This window comes from Coenobita brevimanus, chromosome 40 (genome assembly GCF_032717465.1).
Source record: "Coenobita brevimanus isolate Jiangsu-jjx chromosome 40, ASM3271746v2, whole genome shotgun sequence".
In the NCBI taxonomy this organism is placed as follows: Eukaryota; Metazoa; Arthropoda; class Malacostraca; order Decapoda; family Coenobitidae; genus Coenobita; species Coenobita brevimanus.
Window position 1 is genome coordinate 54,579,129 of NC_136993.1, and position 20,327 is coordinate 54,599,455.

General features: G+C 41.3%; 1 protein-coding gene across 1 annotated transcript in view; it reads right to left on the reverse strand.

Annotated features, from left to right (window-relative positions):
• Positions 1–6,794: 6,794 nt before the first annotated feature.
• Positions 6,795–20,327, reverse strand: part of LOC145397109 (uncharacterized) — a 35,259-nt gene continuing 21,726 nt past the window's right edge. The window contains exons 7-11 of the mRNA XM_080270311.1: positions 17,677–17,945; positions 16,580–16,717; positions 10,104–10,290; positions 7,862–8,062; positions 6,795–6,863 (exon numbers count right to left, since the gene is read on the reverse strand). Coding sequence (XP_080126437.1) covers positions 6,795–6,863; positions 7,862–8,062; positions 10,104–10,290; positions 16,580–16,717; positions 17,677–17,945 — 864 coding nt within the window. The remainder of the gene's footprint in view (positions 6,864–7,861; positions 8,063–10,103; positions 10,291–16,579; positions 16,718–17,676; positions 17,946–20,327) is intronic.

The following is a 20,327-nucleotide window of genomic DNA, read 5'->3' on the forward strand; positions in this document are numbered from 1 at the left end:
TCATAGTAGGAAATACCCTCAGTTGCCTTCACTGTGCAGACTTCCTTCTCCTCCTTCCACTTGGGACAATCCCTAGAGGAAGTGGAGTGAGTACCCTTGCAGCGAAAGCAACGTACTGTCTCTGATGTGCAACTTTCCGCATCATGACCCTGGCTTGCACACTTGCCGCACACTGGCTGGGAAGCCCGACAAGTCTTTGTACCATGCCCATACAGCTGGCATTTCAGGCAATGCAAAGGGTTAGGGATGTACGGCCGAACGTGAATAATTTCATAACCAACTTTGATATCACTAGGAAGAGAAGATTTGGCAAATGTCAAGATGATAGTTGCTGTCTTCGTCCTTATGCCTTCCGAGTAGAGAGTTATGAATTTAGCCTCGATGACATCTTGCTGCGCCAATTCACTTACAATCTCGTCCTCGCTCATCACCATGAGATCCCTGCAAGTGACAACACCCTTGCAAGAATTCATGGAGACTGGGATTTTGGCTTCGACATTGTAACAATGGAATTTGCGCAGTTTCAACAAATCCTTTACTTGTGCCGAGTTTACAGTTTTGACCAGGAGATCTCCATTAGCAAGTATTTTAACTTTTTCGACTTCTCCCGCACAGTGGTCAATCACCTTCTTGATAAGGAAGGGATTGAGACTGGACAGGGGAGTGGAACCTAGCGCATGGATGGTGACGTAGGTCACATCAGCTACTGGGATGTCAAGTGGGGCTCGAGTCTGGCGTCCGTCAGTCTGGGGGTGGTCAGTCCTGTCATGCCTAATATCGTCAGGACCACCTCTCCCCCTGAAGGGGGGGGAGGCAGTGGGGGCGTCCTCCATAGGTACCACTTCCCCCTCGCAGGGGAAGTGGGAAGAAAGAGAAAAACGAGCAAGGGACAGAGCACCTGGGGAAGACCCACCTAGTCTGAGATTACCCTCTCAAACCACTCTTGGGAGGACGCGCCTGTGTGTCACTCACACCCCAGAGCGATCAGTGGTGGGTACACTCCAGAGGTGAGTAAGCTAAGGCAATCTCAGGAAACAGATATAGACACTTACTATATCTACTAAGGCCAGGGAGGAAAATGAGATCTAGCTAACCTAACTTTTATTCCCCTATTTACAAAACTATTGCCGGTGAGGCAGCCCTAGATCGCTAGAGGAGAGAGCAACGAAAACACGACTGCACTGTCCGCAACCATTCATCAAAGTCCGAAATGTGGCTTCGTTTATTTGTTTGGTTGGTATTTATGGCTATCGGCCACATGATAGGTCATTAAGCCAAAAAATATATATACATTATCTACACTTACATGCACTAAGCCAAAAAATATATATACATTATCTACACTTACATGCACTTCACATTGTACAGTATATATCCTACAATATCTATGTGCCAGTTCTCTAGAGCAGTAAAACTGCCAATTTAAGGAAACGACAAAACAGGAGCAGTAGGGCTCAAAGGCTATGGAGGCTGACAGAAGGTTATGCTGTCGAATCGCTGGAGTCCGAGTCTGAGTCAGAGTTAGGACCGGTAGATAGATGGGACTTCATGACCCCGAGGGTGTAAGAGAGGATACGGTACTCCTCGGGGCCGGTTACAGCCTGGAGGGACCCCCGGTGCAGCTCGGTGAAAGAGAGCAATGCCCGCCGATAGTCCCCTCTGGCATACTCAAGCTCGCCAGCTTCCTCTGGTGCCGAGCCCTCATAATGACGCAGCTGGTCCTCTAAGATCTCAAGGCCCAGCTGGGGGAGGGAGGCAAAGTCATCCCAAGATAACTGTCGGCCCGAGCTTGTAGGCTGTAGACTCGCCGATGCCTGGCTCTCTGGTGGAGGACTGGTCACAGAAGGAGGCGCCACTGAAGTCACAGGGTCGTCGGGAGCAGCAACAGCAGGTGGCGAGGAGGGTGTGACATCCCCCACCTCCATGGGCACCTCAGGGAGTGGCTGAGAGGCAGACTGACGGGAGACGGCACGCCCCGACAGCTGCATCCTTGTCGGGGTAGTAGAGGGCTGCAGCTGCAGTACCCTCGGAACCAGGGAGGTGGGGGTTGCAGATGACCCAGAACGACGCTTAGGAGCTCTCCTCCCAGGCCTCCTCCTCACCACGGGTGTGGAGGAAAAAGAATCGGGAATGGAGACGGCGGGGAGCCCGTTGGCCCGGAAGATGGCAGGCAGGCGCTGGGCTAAAACTGCCAAATCTCCTCCCGAGAAGGCCTTGGCAACCTCCACACACATGGTGATGATGGTCGAGTGAGAGGAGGCAGGAGTAGCAAGTAGAGGCTGACGCTGACGACGATCACGAGGAAGGGCGTGGGGAGAGCCCCGCACTGCCTGGCCTGCAGGGCCGGTGACAGAAGCAGCTACAGGGCCCTTGACATCCTCTCCGACAACAAACTCCACCTCCTCACCAGCAGCAACAGAGGGCACAGGGTGGACAGGGTTGGGGGCCACGATGGAGGACCGGTGGAGGAATACATCCTTCCCTGTGTCCCGGCAAGTTACGAAGCTGTAACCCCTTCGGACGTGGTACCACTTAACCCGCCCAACAACCTTGGCTGCCATGGTTCTCTTCCCGTAGATGTTCTTCCTCAGGTCAGGAGCTGGTTAGAGAGTCTTGTTTCTGCCCTTGCGGTCGGAGGTGAACTCTCTCCCGAAATGTGGCACCACTGTGTTTGTTTATATAGTAATAGTGAGTGAATGGGGAGACCCGGCAGTTTCTCCTCCGCTACAGTATTTAGTACCCACAGAGGCAATGTTCTATCAAATCATACTCTGTCTGCAACTACAAGTGTTTGCCATGTATGGATAGTGGAAGGTAGAGAGAAAAATAGTAATATCATTGGATCCCATTGTTTCTCGGACAGGAGATGACTGTGAGGCGAGGTGGAACAGATGGGAGGGGGGGCAGGTAGTGGGGAAGCATGCATCGAAACTTTGTCGTGTTTCATTTAGAATGATTCACGCTGTGATTATACAGATGTTCTGAGGTAATCTGTAGCTCCGTATGCAATAACGTGTATTGGATGAATGTTGGAGTCTTAATGTTCGTCATACAGTGTGATGAACAACTGTAATTGAGCATAAATGTAAGAAGGTGTGATGTCCGGTGTCTCGAAACGTGGTTCAAATGAGTCTAGTGAGTGTGCGACTCAACTGCTGTAACATTTTTGTGGCTGAACCAGGGTGGCCATATATGATTCATGATTATGCGTGTGACACAATGGTCATGCCATGTTGTACATCATTCTGTTTATTGTAAAGGAAAAACAATCATTATATTCACAAACCATGGTATAAATAGATGTCCTGTTGCACAGGATTATAGCTACTTTCAGTGCTCGACAGCTAGTGGCTTGTGCGAAAATGTTGTGCAGTCATCAAACTGATGGATCACACGGAGGTAATGAGATACTGTATTGCATAATGAATGCATATCTTGTATTATAATAATCGAAATAACAGTGTTACGGATGTTCAGTCCACAAATGATGTCACTTTCTTCGAGGTGCTATTTCATTAGTCTGGATAGCTGTGACATAACATCCACGAACATTGATCATCGTTTGTTATATTCCCTTTAAAACAGTCATAAATTAGTTTTCATAGAAATATTATACATACATGCCCTCCTTAGCTCCAGACACATTATACTCTTTAATTGTGTGTCTACACTCACGCACTCTTCATCCAGAGGGAGCAATATTTTCTTTACCATGAATGTCTGTCCGTTGTCTGCCATTATAACGCAAGGTTTTACTTCTGGGCAAGGCTACACAAAATATATCGGTGGCGTGGTGCTGCTGGGAGAGTGTAAAACTGCGTATTTGTGCAGGGAGTCAGGTAATATACTTCACCGACTTATTCACACTAATGCCAAGATAGCAGCCAAAGTCGCGGTTTTGATGATTGTAATGACTGACCATTGAACACACATTCACCTCCCAGCAGTCTGAATAAGATCCAGTTTTCAAAAAACAAAAACAAAAAAACATTAAGAGTGAACAGAGCAATTTTATATGTAAAGTAAGGAGTGTTTTATGCACTGTGTCATCATACAGCCTTTTACTATTTTTCTCTTTACCTTCCACTATATATATGTGGCAAACACTTGTAGCTGCAGACAGTCTGACATGATAGACCATTGTTTCTGTGGGTACTAGATACTGTAGCGGAGGGGAAACTCTGCCGGGTCTTCCCATTCACGTACTATTACTATGAAGTAAACAAACACAGTGGTGCCACATTTCACCGAACACACCACATGCTGTACTCGTTAGAAGTGGAGGTGACTGTACCTCTCTGTATAATCTCTCTCTCTCTCTCTCTCTCTCTCTCTCTCTCTCTCTAATATATATATATATATATATATATATATATATATATATATATATATATATATATATATATATATATAGAGAGAGAGAGAGAGAGAGAGAGAGAGAGAGAGAGAGAGATTGTGTGGGGGGGGGGGCATGCACAGGAAATTGAGCTGCTAGAGTTTATTACTGAATATCATGACTCTTACCAATTTTTGTGTGATTTATGGGCTTGTTTTTGGCTACAGAGACCATCAAAGTCTGAAACGATGTTTGATTGCTGCAGACGCATAACAGGTGCTGCATCCAACCTGCTGCTGTACAGTATTTGTTCTTGGTGGCGGTGTAGCATGAGAAAGCAGCTTCACACATGTGTGTTGTTGCAAAGGGCATGAGATGTTTCAATGTGTGCTTTTTGATGTCAGGATATAGCCTACCACTAAAAGCTTTATCCAAAAAAGAAGAAGTAAATCCTTATCAAATGTAGTTTTAAGAGTCAGTTCATTTGATATATCAATTAGCTGCTCGTTTTCACTCATTGATAGACTCTGCTTCATCACTGTATCTGAATCCAAGAATGGGTTGCGCAGACATGTTATGAGGTCTGATTCTTTCGACAGTGTCTTATTGTATTCTTTATTTGTCGTAGGTGCTGCATTATGCATTTTCTTGTACTACCATTCAGTGCTGTACAGTTGTCCTTTAGAAGGGCATCAACATTTGAAAAACATTCAGTCCGGCTTTTCTGTGTACAGTCCATCCAAAAATCTGTCTTTAGTAGGAATGATTCGATTTTGTCTTGAACATTCAGAATATTAGTTTTTGAGCCTTGTAACGATATGTTCAACTCATTTAATTTGAAAATATATCTGAAAGGTAAGCCAGCTCTCATAGCCAGACTTCATCAGTGAATCTGTCTGACAGATAGAACTTGTGGTCCGTCAGAAATATTTGAATCTTGTTCCTCAGTTCATACACACTCGAAAGACTTTTGCCGCGAGACAACCAACGCACTTCCGTGTGTAATAAAAGAGTTGTGTGAGTGGAACCCATCTCCTGACACAAAGCAGTAAACAGCCGAGAATTAAAAGGTCTTGCTTTGATGAAACTTACAATCTTGACTACTTCATCAGGTGTCTGTTATAGTTCATTTGGCATTTTTTTTTTTTTACATCTAGAGCTTCCCTATGAAGGGAACAGTGGCTGTGATCTACTGCAAGGGCAACATTTTTGATGAGAGCAACTACACTTTTCAATGGGCCTGTCATTGCTTTTGCACCGTCAGTGCAGACAGCTGTGCAAAGGTCCCACCTGAGATTATGTTTCATGAAAAAGCGTCCAAGATCTTAACCATGTCCTCACCTCTTGTATTGGTCTCGATATCTTGGCACAATAGCATATCCTCATGGACGGACTTATCTTATATGTATCTTACAAAGACAAGAAGGATAGCTAATCCCTGCAACATCAGTTGACTCGTCGAGCTGATTGGTGAAACCAACTGGACTCGTTTTCGAACGATTCACTAACTCTGTTTTACAGTTTTCTGCCTTATCTTTAATACGACGTGACAGTGTTATTGGACAGGGGCACAGTGTCAAGAATTTCTCCTAACATACAGGAAACCACATCTTTCATACGCGGCTTCAATAAAGATTCTGCAATTGTATGTGCCTCACCAGCCTTAGCAATGTGGTGACTCGCGCAATATGAGGCTTCAAGTCCATTTTTGTTGTCCCGGTAATCAAATACCTTGTTGGAAACAGCACTTTTCTGCAACTGATCTCGTTTCCTAACCAAATAATCACTGTGTTTGTCAACTAACTGTGGGTGCTTCGTTACCATGTGCCTTCTCACTTTTGCAGGATTCACGCTGCTATTTGCCAATACTTTATTACGTTCAACACATTGTCCATCAAGAGCATTTTCGTCTCCAATTGACATAAAGCCAAATGTTGTGTAACTGTCATGAAACTTATGCTTCTTGGATTTCCCAACTACTGATTCGCTAGCCCCTTGTATCACTAAAGTGGAAGATGTATGCAGGTCATTCCTCGATTCCACCTCGGCAGTAATTGTACTTTGATGTTCAGTACGCTCACCAGATGTACCAGCAACCTCATCATCTTGCAGCTTTGGCTTTAAAGTGTGATATTTCAACCAATTTTCCATCCCACACAACGCAGTGAGAGAAGCTGATGATGTAATTAGCAGAGGCCGAGACAATCACTCCAGTCGAGGTGACACCTGCAGGGGTACTACCGTCACTGGCAGCCACACTGTTGCCAGAATGTTTTCATAAAAGTAGCCTACACTCGCCAAAAAAAAGTAGCGGATTTCGTCAAGTAGTAGCCCAATTTCGAGAGAACATCTTTCACTTCTCACTTTCACTAATTTGATAAGTTAAATCGTGTGTCATTTCGGTGTATTCCCGTTCGTCAAAAAAGAGTCACTGTGGACGTGTATTAGACGTGTTGTCTCAGGGAACCCTTAAGACCTCTTCCCGGAACCTTGGGGTTCCGCGGAACACACAACGGGAACCATTGCCCTAGAGATTTAATGAAGTCACTGGTTACACAAATTACCTGCAATCTCTCTCTCTCTCTCTCTCTCTCTCTCTGTATATATATATATATATATATATATATATATATATATATATATATATATATATATATATATATATATATATATATATATATATACCTTCAGTCAAGGGACGCAAATTATATTTTGTTTTTGTTGCCACCGAACGGTTGTATTCAAGTACGTAGCGAAACAGAATAAACTCGTCTGAAGAGTTTAGGAATATGCAAAAGATTATCTTATCGGATTCAGCGGGTGAAAATGAGCATAATGTGATTATAGTTTCTCATAACAAGAGTCTGCATTACAAACCCTTTCTTTCCTAGGACGTGGAACTAATGAGGGACGCTTTATTGCCTGCACGTACAGTAGCCGATATAACTGGGCGGCTCAGCTGTTCAGTTATACAAACTGTTCTGATGTTCCTCCCTCAGTAGAGAAACAACGATGGTGTAGTGTACGAGAAGGGTAGCTTCAGTCAATCTATCGGGTGCACGTTCAGTTAAAATGGTTAGGCCAACAAGAAAATTCAAGAGCGAATTATTCAATTTATTCTTGCTACTTACAGGTGATATTATTTAGAAAAAAAATTAAACTCGAATCAGGATTATTCTCTATTATTTGTATCAATACACGGGTGCTGTTTCAAACTGTATAATTTTTTCTGTAGGTAGCATGATAGATATTATTTATTCCTTGAATGGAATAATTCTATTTTTTAAATTTCATTCTTGCTATCCAGAGACGATTCATTCCATCTCAGGAAAGACCTTATGAACTAGAGGAGTTATAGCCTTCCTTTACTTTTCTTTACCTGAAGTGTAGTAGTTGATAAATTCATATGGTCAAAAAAAGAAAAGAAAAGAAGAAGAGGTGAAAAAGAAGTGATCAGACTGAACACCTTAAGGTTCACCTGACCAGCTCATAAACGATCAAGATTTCCAGAATAAATATAAATACCGCGGTAACTAATCCAATGGCAAGCAACAGGATTGGACCGAGGATCTGTGTAAGGTTCAGTGGTCTGATGATGTCTTTCGACTGCGGCTCATCCTCCTGGTGTGACTCCAACACTGTCGCCTTCTCTTCCCTCCTTCTGGCTCTGCTTTCCCTTCGAGTCAGTTCCATCATGTCCTCTGTCCACTTGTCGTACAACCCTGCCTGTAGTGTTGACACTGGTTATTCATGACATCATATCTCTTGACCATACAGTCACTATCATATTGCATATTTGTCTAGTTACCATTTTTTTTCTCTGCTGTATAATATTTCCCACACACATAACATACTTTTAACATTATAATGTTACGCACTCAATCATTTTATCCTCAGCATAATATCACTACCCACTGACACAGAGTACTAACCATCTTACCTAACACACTTTTCCTCTTTTTCAATAACAACTGACGCTTGTTATTCATTTCCACTACATCATTACCCACTCACATACATCATTATTATACTTTTACCACTATTCAGTTAGATGCATTTTTTTTCGCACCACTCTCACTCATGCACAGTAATATTTGTTGTCATTTCTATTAATATCATGTAATAATGCTAAATGAAAAAGTAGCTTAACGGTGTTAACGTTTTTTTTTTTTTTTTTTTTTTTTTTTTTTGTGCACACGAAAATCCAAACTGAAGGATATTATAGATTACCGACGTTCCGAAGGGGATGCTTAATGATCTCCGTGAAAGATTGTCCTCACCCTTACTTGACAATGTTGACCAACTCTACACAGCCATGTTACTACAGTTCATTCTTTATGTGTATTTGTGTTGCTTGACATTGATCCCATATTGTAATATCATTTAAAAAGCCTCACTCTCCCAGATGAAACGTATCTGTGGGTACCCAAAGAACAAATATATCATGTTTGCAGTGAAATGTTGACGTCATGAAGGAATGACACCAAATTAAAACATCGTTCCAAGAAGGGAAGAAAGAACAAAGAAAGTGGGCATGTAAAAACATGGTCTTATCTATGATGAGGGGTCCATAAATGACTGAAAGGGAAAAAGGGATAAAACTAATTTCTCTTATGCTTTAATAGATTAATGCTTTAATGGATGTAAAGGATTAAAGCCGTGAGCCCCAAGGCATCACGTGAGATGAGGGAAGATATAGGATTCTGTCAACACTAACAAATGAGTGCTCTGTGCTATCCCCGATGACAACAGTGACATTCTCCCTCTAGGTATGGTGTATGTATGTGAAACTAAGGTATTGTATAGAATACCTAGGTATTCAATGAAATGTCTAGGATTCTTTGGCTAAGTATGAAATAAGCTTATTTCATTCTGACCTTATATTCTTTACCTAGGGATTTTAATACAGTGGCTAGGTATTCTATAGAATATTTAGCTTTTCTGGCAAAAGTATGAAATAATAGACAATAGGGGGAACTGCATTTAAGTCAGGCTGGGATAATGTAGGCTAAGTTGGGTTAGGCTAGGTTAGGTCAAATTTAGTTAGGTGAAGTTGGGTTTGGTTCATTAGAAGAACGCTAAGTAATGTCAAGCGCTTATCTAAATAACCAAACCTAACCTAACCTTACTTACCTAGCATAATCTAACTTAAACTTAACCTAAATCAAACTTAAACTTAACTTAGATTATCCCAGCCCGACCTAACCAGAGCCTAGATTAACCTAATGTATATGAAGTGACTGACTTCGCAGGTTGCCTCTTTGCTAGTTTGGATATTTAAAACGTTGCCTAAAGCAAACCCAGTAATCTGCAGATTACCTAGGAAATGTGGACAGATGATTTAATTTATACCTTGTCTTGAACTTTTAATAATTCTGTAGAATACCTCGGCATTCTTTACAATGACGAGTTTCCAACTTTACCAGCAACATAGACAAAGCCTATGACAGAATGAATCAATAAAGGAGACATTCCCCCTACCCCCACCGACAAGTCGACAGATTCTTATCAAGGTATACCGAGTAATCCCAGGATTTACTTGAGCTCTTGAAAACCTAAGACCTGAGCTACTGTGCCACTACGACCCCTGAAAATAAGGCCACGCATATTATTACCTGCAAGTCGTGTAAGGCAATCTATATGAGGGGAGGAACAGAATACAATTTTCTTGTCTGTGATCACTCGAAGTTCAGTTAATCAAAAAGTACCTTTCAGGTTCGGGGTGCAGCTCTGTTTCGTCAAGTTAAGTGGGAGTTGCAATACTCACCTCAACAACAGCGGTGATGTGTATGTCCAGCTGTGGTCGGTAAGGGGCGTCGTGTGGGATGGGCCAGGCAGATAGTCCCGGCATGAGGCTCTCCCGACCGATGTACAGTCTGGTGGATCCATCCAGCTGCGTGAAGTGTTCTGCAATATCCTGCTGCATCTTGTGGATTCCAGACATATGTGCCTGCCTGCGGAAAAAAGATAGGGAAATAGGCCGAAATAGTGACAGAAAGCATGGGAGAAATAGCAAGAGAGGAGGACAGACAGAAAAAGATTTGCATGATAAAGGAAGAAGCAGCCAACAATACATCAAGTGATTTGGTGGTGGTTGCCACCATCTACCACCGGTTCTATGTTGGTTGAATCACTGAATTAAGTGTGAGTCGAAGCAGACAGAGAATAAGAATATCCAGTGTTGTGTAAGTATCGTGGCTTATGGCGATTTATTTTACTAACTGAATGGGTTTCTCAAAACAAGAAAAGTATTATGAAAACTCGTTTTCTAGTTTTGGGGATAGAAATCTTTAACCATAGAACAAGGTCAGGACATCTTTTTCATATACTGTACAGCAAGGCGATGCTTAAAAACGTTAGTCACTATACTGTTCAGATCAAAGTTCAGGAATGAGATACCTAAGGCTGTGACTTTCTTGTCACGGACAAACCTAAAGGATTCTATTTTACAGCCATTAGTCCGAGTGAGGCAGGCGAATAAGTAGATGAGGTCTAGACGTGAGAGCAAGTCGAAAACCTGAATGGAATTCATACTCATGAATATTTTTTATGTGCCGCTCTTTTCACTGATTTCAAACATTACTTGTACAGATAAGTAGTTCTTTAAAGATCTAGCCTAGCTGTTCTTTTTTTTAAGTCAGCCTTTTCAAGTTTTCTGGTCAGACTGAGAGAATAGGGACCATACCTGTTCTTAAGAGTTTCTGTGAAAGACGTATCATTAGGGAATATGAGTCTAAGACGAAACCAAAAAATATAGGTGAAAACTGACAAAGAGTACATATTCCTGCATAGGAATATCTGGTATTTAGCCTAGCGTGAGACTCTAACTCTTTTGGGCTAAGAAATTATATAATGGATGAATATGGTTAATGGTTAAAAATAAATAGCTGACTCAGCAAGGTAGCAACACTGTCGGCAATCTGTGTCTTTAATACGACGTTTCGAGAAACAGCGGTAGGGTAGTAATAATGAATCTAAAAAGAGATTAAAAGCATGATTTTATGCCTAGAGGTCAAAATATTTTTAAAAATTGTTTGCTAGAAACTTATAGACACGTTATTCCGACAAGAATTCGTAGTAAGAGGTAATGGAAATTGTTCTCTTAAGTCCAAAATCATGCTTGTAATAACGTCCTTATTACTTTCGTCATTTATACATGAGTTCTCCTCTGACCTTCATTTTTGTTTTGGCTTCACACACTCCTAATATTTCTAAATTTCTCTCCCTCTTCGTGAACACTATCTCTTCCTTGTCCTTCGTTGCTGACAAGTTGATGGTCGCAACTCTAAAGTTTTTATTCTGTAATCCTGATAAAAAGGGTCGCCTGTTCGTCATCGTGTTTGCCGTCTTATTCCGAGGCTCGATTTGCATTGCTTGCCTGATAATTCATCCAACAGTGGCCCGCTAATCCTATCCTGGCATCTCAAGACTGCAAATTAATATCAACTGAAGCTCATTCCTGTCGGTTACAGGTTGTAGCCACGAAACCTAAGTAAAAGGAATGGTAGGAACAAGTTGCCGCACCTCACCACCCACGCGGGTGGTACCCTTGGGCTGCGGTAGATTTGGGTGACTAATAATAAATCAACCTCAAAGTTAACTGTGCATAATGAGGTAGGTATTCCTATTATCCCAACTTACTGACTTATCTTTGATGAACCGTTTCGAACCGAAGGAGGTGAAATCATCAGATATTATTACCTGCTCTTCTAGGGTGTTCTGTCCTGAATAAATGGTTGATAGTGTCAAAAATATATTCCATATGATGCACTGGGGTTAAAATGGTGCATGATTCAATGGCAATTTTAAGTTATATAATTATGTTCTGGTAATACCAGTGAACTTCCAGATTAGCGCTGATGACCACCAAGATTGTGGCTGAAGGATGTTCTTTGTCAGTTGTGATAAGTTTCAGTTATGTTTGGTTTCCGCAAACACCAAAGGGAGACCCTGTGATTAGTACAACACTTTGCATAATAGGCTAACAAGGTAGAGACAGAAGAATTCCCAATGTATTATCGACTACAACTGCCAGACGCCTTAATCCCGTATAGTGGCCACAAACAAATCGTTTCCGCGTTACCTTGTTCTCTGCCATTTGGCTGCTCGCCCTCGTTTTCTCATCCCCCTCTCTCTTACATTTCTACACTTCAGCCCTCCCTCTCATCCTTGGTATCTCCCATTTCCTTTCCCCCCTCCTCCGCTTACCACTTTCTCTTATCACTTCCAATCGTATCCACATGAGCACCACACCGCTCCATTAATTCCTCTTGTGCTGGTCTGTCACTCCATTTTGCTCTCCATGCTCCTCTAGGCAAATGCTCATACTAAGACTATAAATTTCTAGGTAAAGTCCGAAGCATGTTGAGGTTAAGACACGGTTTATTTGGTCCAACATTACTGAAATCGGAACACAGGTTTGGTAAAGGCTTACCCTGTTTATAATCGGTAGGTTTTTGTTGTACACCGATATACCTATATTTTTTAATAATTTTACAAAGTCGGAATTTAACCTATTGTTCTCTCGCATATTTAAGGCTCTCCCCAGGTATTGTCTCATGAAAGAAACTATATAGTCCAGAGAAGTAATTTACGATAGGTACAGATGAAAATAATTCAGGCTATGCAAAATCCAGTACAAAAAAAATGTCTGATTTAAGAATGGATTATCAGACGTAAGATTTCAGTGTTCAATTGTGATTTCCTACACTTCTCTTCGTTTAAATAGGGAATAAACGTTCTTTTTTTATTAATTATTCTTGATACTAACCACTGTAAGAAAAAATAATTCTCTTGGATGATGCAAATGTAACGGTAGATATTTTATCCCACCGTTATTGTTCATCCCACCGGTTGACACCAGTGTAACGACGGGTTTTTGCGATCTTTCCCCGCTTGTTATTGTTCCATCAGTGTAATGTTAGGATTTATAATCTTACTGGTTGTTGGTTCTGGTCAACTTACCCATTGATAATACAAATGGTACTCGACTTAGTCTCCCCTCCTTGGTTGATAGAAAATTCACTTCAGTAAAACAAAAGGGGGAGGGGTTGGTGTTTTGACTTGGTATGGTAAAGGATAATTGTTTAAGATAGTTTTGGTAACGTTTGTAGTTTTTGGGCGAGTCGAGATTAAGTCAGTACGTGTGGTCGTCGTTCCCAAAGCGAAGGAATCTTGAATTGGAAGGGGAGTGAGTTAGGCATGAGGAGACATAATTCCCTTGACTGGGTATACAAAAAAAAAAAAAAAAAAAACATACTTTACGCTAATAATTCTAAACTGGTTTTCAACAAACATTTTAATTACATGACCTTTAGTCATATGAAAAAGGGTTGTACATTAAAACCATGGTTTGGGTGATCATTCCTACAATATTGTCTCCAGGCGAAACAATTTGGTACATACAAGCGATTTCTGAGGTCATCGTACCTTACTTTTTATTGTCAGTTATTCTTGGGCTCGACAATAGCTTCAAGACAGGGACATTTTATGAGCTTGGTTGTCTTTTCGGGCTGGCATAGCCTCGAACCAAAAAACAATATATCACTCGTGTTCTATTTCGTCCGTGTAGTATATCATCATCATGCAATTCACTATAACTCACAATCACTATCAATTCATAATTATTTACAATTCATAATCATCATTAACGCGTAATCACCAAAAATACATAATCACTCGGGCTTGTGTAGCCTCGAGGAACAACTCAAAATCGCATAATCACCAAGAATACATAATCACTCGGGCTGGTGTAGCCTCGAGGTACAATTCAAAAATCACATTATTGCTCACAACCACTAAGTTCCCTTCCACGCTCCTAATTTTCTAACATATTAATATAAGAGAAAGAAAACGGTTAATGAATTTGAATTTCGCCTTTCCGTTACAAGATCACATCACTTTTTCAAATTTCTAATCCTTATCTACACAAAAAAGAAGTTCACTTGATAGATCAATAATACCATTTCAACTACATTCGGTTTATAAAATAATTCATGGGTAGTGTAAATGTGTATGTAAGAGTCTATGGGCAATACCACGAGATGGCCTCGTGCACACTCTGACGTCGCGGGTGTCTGGGGACTGAACCAACGTCCATTACACACGATGTCTGAGTCTGAGCAGCAAGTGGGCCTCCCCGGGCACGCCAGAGACGCCACTGCATAGATCAAATGAGATGGTGTTTTTGCAATATGGTGGGTTTTAATTCTCTTCACTATTTATTTAGTAGCGTACGCATGACATTAGGACTTTTGATTGAATTGGGGAAAATTTGGGATTCAATTCTTACTTAATTCAAATACTGAATTTACCACTATCCCGCCCTGAATTTGGGGCAGCTTATGCCATCTATAGTAGGACTCGCGCACGTTTGCGGCTGTGGTGTGGCTCGCAACTGTGTACAATGGTGCCATGTTTCCCCAACTTGCGAGGTGAAACGGAAGCTATTTATGTACAAGGCATCAGAAATTCGATAAATTCAGATGAATAAAACTTACACTTGTGTATTTTGATGGATGAATCAACAGTAATCTTATTATGCATAAAATATTTATACAGTAACACAGAAACATGGCATACATATTGTACAGTGTTGCTAAAAGAAATTGTAGTCACTTTTAATGGTTTTTAGCGTAGTTTTAGGGTGGGTAATAATATCACAGTTAAGGATATAAGATAATGAGCCTGAAAAAAGAAGAAATATGCCAATATCCAAAGTAAAAGAAATAATTCATGTAATTCTTCTGAGTGGCAACACTTACCAGTCTGGCCTACGGTAAAGTACTTTCGTATACCCAACCATAGCTTGTACAGGTGTTGCTAGGGAAAAATGCTCACATTTACTGGCTTTTACCGTAATTTTAAGGGCGAGGAATAATCACATTTATAATCATAAGCTAATATGTAGGACAAAATAGTAGGCATATGCCAATACCGAAGTAAAAAAAAAAAAATTATTCACTCGCGAGCGGCAACACTTCCACACCCAGTCGGCGAGAGAGAGAGAGAGAGAGAGAGAGAGAGGCAGGAGAGGGGCATGCATTGAATGCATTGTCGGCATCACTAAATATAACAAAACCAAATTAACAAATGAAAGCACAATTATAAATAACTTATAAAAGAATCAAAAGTACTCAGGGTGGCTCACATTTCCCGCCAGGAGAGAGAGAGAGAGAGAGAGAGAGAGAGAGAGATAACGGTATAGAAAACGTGGCAACACTGTACACAGGTGCGGGCTACACCACAGCCGCAAACGTAGGCGAGTCCTACTATAGTGACGGCTAAGGCAAGCGGGACTATTAAATCCCTCACAAATGACATTATTTAGGCCTTTTTGACTGTTAATCTTACATATTTGGGTTCTAGCAGCTTCATTAGTAAGCATTTCACAACTAGGATACGGAAAGAATTGTATACCCATCATTACTCTGTTTAAGGTTTAAACTTGGCGCCCCACAACGACGCACAAACAAGGAGAAAGACTGCTCGCATATGTTATTCATTACTCGACCAGATGGAGGAATTCCCATAGCTCAACATCCACAGTTACATCACCCATGCGTAGATACAGAGATGTATACATATAAAAATAAAGTTAACCCTACATCAATTATTAACATATGAATTACTACTTAGGACAGGAATTTATAGACTAATTCAGATTACACCCTATCTAACTTAGAAATTACAGTACCTCTAAACACATACATGAATACTAAATTTGTGGCACTACACAAATATTTTTCATTGAAAGTATCTCCAAGAGAACTTTATGTACTAAAAATTTATATTTCTGACTATTTATTTTTCACGTTGTCTTACATAAGTAGGCTAATTCATGACTGTCTTTATACTGCAGACTAAGAGCATCAAAGATAATAATTTATCTGTCTATCTGTCTCTCTATGTATTTATTTATTTTTCTCTTTATCTACATATTGTCAGACGCCTTAATCCCGTAAGGGGCAGCCAGAAAGAAATCTCCTGTATGTTGCCTTGTCCTCTGCTGTTTGTGTGCCCCCCCCCCCCTCTAACTCACACACCCCTCTTTCATATATTTCTCCAATCCATCATTCTGTCACATCCTTGGTCTCCCCTTCCTGCTCTTCCCCTTCCACCACACACACATGCACTCCTCTGTTCATGCTCACATTCTCCATCCTTCCCAAATGATCTGAAATCTCAAAGCATTCTCTTAACACTTTCATTCACAATAATAATCACTATGTATTATTATCTCACTTGTTCTCAATGGCTTGTTGAAGGCTTACGATGTCGTCTTTTCCCACCACCATGATATCGGCCAGACGCTGGAAAAGTGGTGACCCTGATTTACTGAAGTCTGTAGCAAAGGCCACACCCCACGGCATCACTGTCATCCTGGGGAGAATATTTGCAGTATTAAGTAGGTTGCTAACACTTTCAATAAAGAAAACAAGTATCCACTTTTGGCGTTCTTTTTTTGTTTATGAAATACCGAGGAATTGCATCATCTTCATCGTCATAATCGTCGTCGTCGTCGTCGTCGTCATCGTCACCATCGTCGTCATTATAATCATCATCATCATCATCATTCCTGTCTTATTTTCCTCTGACCCAGGAAAAAGAAAAGACCATCAGGAACACTAGCTAGCAACAGAATTTTCAGTAAAATGAGTTATGCATCATTCCCCCGCAAATGTTCAGAATGGAGGCGACTTTCTTTGGGCCCATCGACTGCACGTAGATCTATGAAGCTGATAATCAGTTTTAGCTAAATCAGACCATCCCAAAATTACGACCCACAAAAGTAGATGTTACGTTCACATGGCCAATTGTGCTGTTAGGTGAGCAAGACAAGAGGGAAACAAATTTTGTCCCTGAGTCTCACCGGCCCAAGAATCGAACTCCAGTTGTTCCAACTGTGAGTAGAATGGGCTGACTAGTGCACCATCGCCTCCCCTTTCAAATGATAAGTAAATCAATGGATAGCTGCTGCTTCACTGTGGATGTCATAGAAGTACCTATTCATACTATTTACTGTAACAATAGAACAAATGCTGAAGGGAGGTTTTCATGTGAAGGCACCGATAGTGCCAGGCGATGGAGCTGACTGGTTATACAAATAATCAATTAATTCCATCCTATTTGTCGAAAGGCAGATGGTGGACAGTGGAGTTCAGCCTGCAGTCCACCGAGTTCATATACAGATAAGCCTTAGCTTATAACTACTTCCACAACACGCCAGAAGTCGGACAGTAAAATTGTATAATTCTCAAAAATAATAAATAGTATGACTGCAAAAGTCTTTCACTTAATATTTTACAGCACTATCAAGTCATGTAATAGTAAATACTCACTTAATAACTGTGTTCACAAGCTCTTCAATGGTCTCTGGTCGCGATGGGTACTTGGGCAGTGTGAGGGAGGCTATGAGTGAACCCCTATAAGCTGCGCCCAACACCACAGCCACAACTATCCAAGCCGCTACTATTGGTCGTAAGGAGGTCACTGTTAGCAGTCTGTGCGGGACACTCTGGGCCAGCAGCACAGCCAACACCGTCTCCACAACACCCACCCATGACATATGTTTCGCACCACCACCACTCTCAGGTACCATACAAACCATCTACAGATAATACTTTAATGAACTGTTACATTAGCAGTTATTATTGTCGCCCACCTTTAGAAGGCGGGGCGATAATGTTTTTGCATGCCTCTGTGTGTGTGTGTGTGTGTGTGTGTGTGTGTATGTGTGTGTGTGTGTGTGTGTGTGTATCTGTTCCCATTATATCTCATGAACGACTTGAGCTATCAACATGAAAGCTTCAGGGTTTCAAGATATGGCCAAAATCTTGGCCGAGTTCGAAAATGGGCACTCGGGGTCAAGGTCAAGGTCACAAGAATGCCTGCCAAAGATCAACTATTTTTTATCGCCCCCCTTTAACACCATTATATCTCGTGAACGGCTTGAGCTATCAGCATGAAACCTTCAGGGTATCAGGATATGACCTAAATCTTGGACTTGGCCAACAGCATAATTTGGCGGGCGGTTAGCATTAGGCTCTCGAATGCTTTTCTTTCATATTGAAATATGTTTTTCATGTAAGGAAGATGGAACCAGAGGCCAGAAGCCCTTAAGATTATTCCCTTCAAGAAAAAAGAAAAAAGATGACAGAAAGCCAAAATCGAGATCCTTTCATTTCGAGATGCCTGGACACACTGCGGTTGAAAGACTGGAGGCCATAGACAGTAGGATATACACACAGATTGAGACCGTTCCAAAGTTGACCTGTTGCATACATGAAGGACTAGGAATAACGGCCCTTTCATTAGACAGCTGGACAGAAAAGGTATGAGAGTTTGTTGCTAGAATGGTGCTACATACCCACCATAGTGGTGGAGGGATGGAAGCAGACAGTTCAGAGAAGCATTGACCAACTGACAAATGAAGTAGCGATAGAAAAGAGATAAAGATACAACAGTGCGGCGATGAGACAGAGGTTGAAGGAAGCCAGTATAAAGGGAAGAGTTAATGAGATGCAAAGCTTTTGACTCCACCTTGTTGAGAAGAGCTGTATGTAAGGAGCATCCACACACATTAAAGTTTTACTCTACTCGGGGTGAATAAAACCCGTGTATCAAGTGAACAACTATGCAGAGTTAAGGAACACATGGAGCTGGCTTAGCACACCAAAATATCTTGAAAGCAGATATTACAAGAAAGGTAACATGATTTTTCCATGATAAATCCCAAGGGGATACAATCCCATGTTTGTTTTAAAATGATACAAGATTGAGCTGAATATTATTAAAAAGTAGAGGATTTTCCTGCAAAAGATTTCAATGAGTTGGAAGATATAAGAACCAAGTTTTTGGTGCATTAAAAACTACAGGGTTACTTTTATCCCAGTAAGAGATATGAGCTAAGTCAGACATTAGGTGTGTCATACCCTCACTCCTTGTTTGTTTAAGTAACTGCTGAGATTAACACTGAGAAAAGCGAATGGAAAGGTGAAGGGTGGAGTCATCAGCATATGAGTGAACAGGGTTAGATGTACAGCTTAGAAGGTCATTGATGAACTGAAGGAAGAGAGCTGGTTGTAGGACAGAACCCTCAGGAACATCACTATTATTAACTGTAGGAGAAGAACGGAGGCCAGGAGGCCATCTACAACAACATCTATAGAACGACCAGACACGAAGCTATAGATGAAGGCATAGGTAGAAGGATATAAACCGTACGATGCCAGTTTGGAAAATAAAAATTTATGCCAGACTTTACTGAAGGCCTTTGTGATGTCAAGTGCAATGGCAAAGCTTTCGCCAAAGTCCCGAAAGAAGGATGATCATGAGTCTGAAAAGATGATGAGAAAATCGCCAGTGAAACATCCCTTTGGCAACCCATACTGATGATGAGAAAGAAAGTTGTGATAGGATAGGTACTTATTATTATTATTTTTTTAATTAAGAACAATTTGGAGATAGTTTGAGCGCTGGGAAATGCAACTCTTATTTGGGACAGCCTGGATGAGAGCAAACTTCCAGTAAGAAAGAAAAGTACAGTTTGACAGACAATGGCGGAAGAGTTTCCATAGGCAGGGTGTTAGCAAAGAAGCACGGTTCTTGAGGACAACAGGAGAGACCCCCTCTGGCCCAAATGCCTTGTTGGTATTGAGGGCGATGATGACAGAAATACTGTTATGTCCCAGTTCCCACACTGCCACAGGCTCCAACAGCAGTAGTACAGTACAGGAAGGACGTTGCCCAGTGAGTTGTTCTTCCTATGGTCAGCCTTTCTGTGTGCAGTACACATGATCAGCTGAGGCGAAAATAAACACTGCCTCCTTATAGTTCACTATCTTTATTTTCCAAATAGTTCCACTTAATGCTTTTCATTTCACTGTTTTCTCAAGTTCCAATGATATACAAATTTCAGTAACCCGTTACTCTTTGCTACTGTTTTCACAAGTACCAAAAATATACAATCTTCACTGACACTGACACTGCA